The sequence below is a fragment of the Eurypyga helias genome, unplaced genomic scaffold, assembly GCF_000690775.1.
Source record: "Eurypyga helias isolate BGI_N326 unplaced genomic scaffold, ASM69077v1 scaffold41925, whole genome shotgun sequence".
Lineage (NCBI taxonomy): Eukaryota > Metazoa > Chordata > Aves > Eurypygiformes > Eurypygidae > Eurypyga > Eurypyga helias.
In genome coordinates this window covers 228-2,274 of record NW_010251525.1, presented here as the reverse complement: position 1 = coordinate 2,274, position 2,047 = coordinate 228, and the positions used below count along the sequence as shown (strand labels likewise).

Sequence of the window (2,047 nt, the reverse complement as noted above, 5' to 3'; positions counted from 1 at the left end):
GTAGAATATATATGCATTAAATATTAAATTTAAAATTAATTATTTATTAATTAATTTTTCCTCCCTCCCAGAATTTGACCAAAAAATCAGATTCTGCTTTAGCAGGAATTTTTTTATTTTAAAAAGTTGCTTACATATACAGCTGAATGAAGATGTTCTACCACTCTGTACCTAGCGCCATAACAGGAGGTGTGCTTCTTTTGTTCTAGATAAACATACCTACATATTTTTCTCAGCTACAAACCTGCCACAAAGATGTTTGTGTGTTACGTTTCCTTTGGAGTAGAGGAAAGTTATTTACCTCTTCCTTTGATTTTTCTTTCTCCTTATTTCCTTTTCGCTCCAGTCTGCGAGAAGACATGAAACAATTACAACAAATAATAAATACAGCTGCTATCGGTCAGGTAAACATAAAATATTGCCATTCTGGAACTTGCCTATTCTGGTCAAAGAATTCAATGGATAAGCTTATTATCTCGTCGTCTGTTATAATTCTTTTGTCTTCGTCAGCCACTTCTCCCCTGTCTTCATTAGAGCCATTGGCAGCTGCGCAGAAATTTCCACAATAATTTACATTTTGAAATTCAAATCAGGAAGAATGGCAATTCTCAGTAACAAGAAAAAAAAAGTCTCCATAGTAAGATTATGAATTAAAGCTACCTAACTGTTAAACCAATAAACTTTTGTTATGCTGAATTTACTTCTTAAAATTCTGTCACGGTAGTATGTAATTTGTAAGTTTAAAAGGAAAGAGCAAAGCATCTAGGTACATGCTACATTTATTAAAGTTGTGAACGAGAAGCTTTTACCATCAGCCGACGGATGAGCAGCATAAAAATCCCTTCTTCTTTTCATTTCATCTAGGTGGAAAAGCATATATTTTTTAGTATTTACTCTGTAACTCGTGGTATTGATACAGGATAGCAGCTCTGGTTTTGGTTTTCTGCTCTTAAGAAGAACCCCGATTTAACTACTTACTTTTGAAAAGGCCTGGTACTAGCTTGTAGACAATATCTTGGAGAGTTTTATCTGACCTGAAAAAAGAACAAGCCCAAAAAATAACATTAAGGGGAGGAAGCGGTATTTTAAGCCGAGCGGGAGCTCTTCATTTATAAACTTTCACAACAATGAGGTGTCTTCTACAAGGTGGGAGGCTGCTCATAAAAAGTTAACTTACAGGACCTTGTAATCAAACTAACACAGCTCTCGGTAGCGCTCTAAAACAAAACTCATCCGTGCTACCACAACTGAAAAATAATTCTCTGGGGCTGAAGGAAGGCCTTAAAAATTACATGTCCACCCCAGAAAATAAAGGGAGCAAAGAGTAACGCTGGCAAGAAAAATATTTCTGAAAGGAGAAGCATGCTTTAAAGGCTTTTGGCTTCAAACTTGGCAAGTTTCAGCAAGAGTTTTCATGGTTGGGAGAAATAGAAAGTGGAGATAAAAACTGTCGGGACAGTATACATGAGAATGGGGGAGAGGGAAGAGGCACTGCATCAACGGCTGGCATATGCAAAAACAGACCAACAAAAACTTTCTGCCTCGCATCCAGAGAAATCTTCAATTTCCATCAATGACAAAACTCCAAAGAGAGAGCGTACACACGAGTTAGCTTGTAAAGTGACAAGTCTTTCAGATTTAAATCGCGGGCGAAGAGATAACATCGACACGGCTACCGCTGGTCTCCCCGTGTAAAGCGAAGGAAGAGATGCAGGGCGGGCGCTGCCTCGTGCTCCTTCCTACCTTATATTCAAAAGCGGTCGCGTTTTGTGAACTTGGACATCGCAGATAGGGCAATACTTGCTGGTCTCCAAGTAACGCACGATACAGGTCTTACAGACTGTAAGTCAAACACGAAAGGCTTTTAGTGCTGCTCGGAGGTGACGCTCAGATATGCACAGACCGAGGTGCGATTTTCTAAACTATGCAAGCTACAGCAAATCGTCCATTGTCAGCGGCGCGCTGCTTAAGCTAAACAAATACCCAAATAAGCTGCAATTACCATGAAAAGGAGACGCTCAGAGTACATATATTATTACTTTAACAA

The 2,047-nt window shown here is 38.8% G+C and overlaps 1 protein-coding gene across 1 annotated transcript in view; it reads right to left on the bottom strand.

Annotated features, from left to right (window-relative positions):
* Nucleotides 1-244: 244 nt before the first annotated feature.
* The window catches only part of LOC104509949 (polycomb complex protein BMI-1-like), a gene marked incomplete at both ends in the record, with an annotated part of 2,027 nt that continues 224 nt past the window's right edge, over nt 245-2,047 (bottom strand). Inside the window, 5 exons of the mRNA XM_010152052.1 lie at nt 245-347; nt 438-546; nt 810-860; nt 979-1,034; nt 1,744-1,840. Coding sequence (XP_010150354.1) covers nt 245-347; nt 438-546; nt 810-860; nt 979-1,034; nt 1,744-1,840 — 416 coding nt within the window. The remainder of the gene's footprint in view (nt 348-437; nt 547-809; nt 861-978; nt 1,035-1,743; nt 1,841-2,047) is intronic.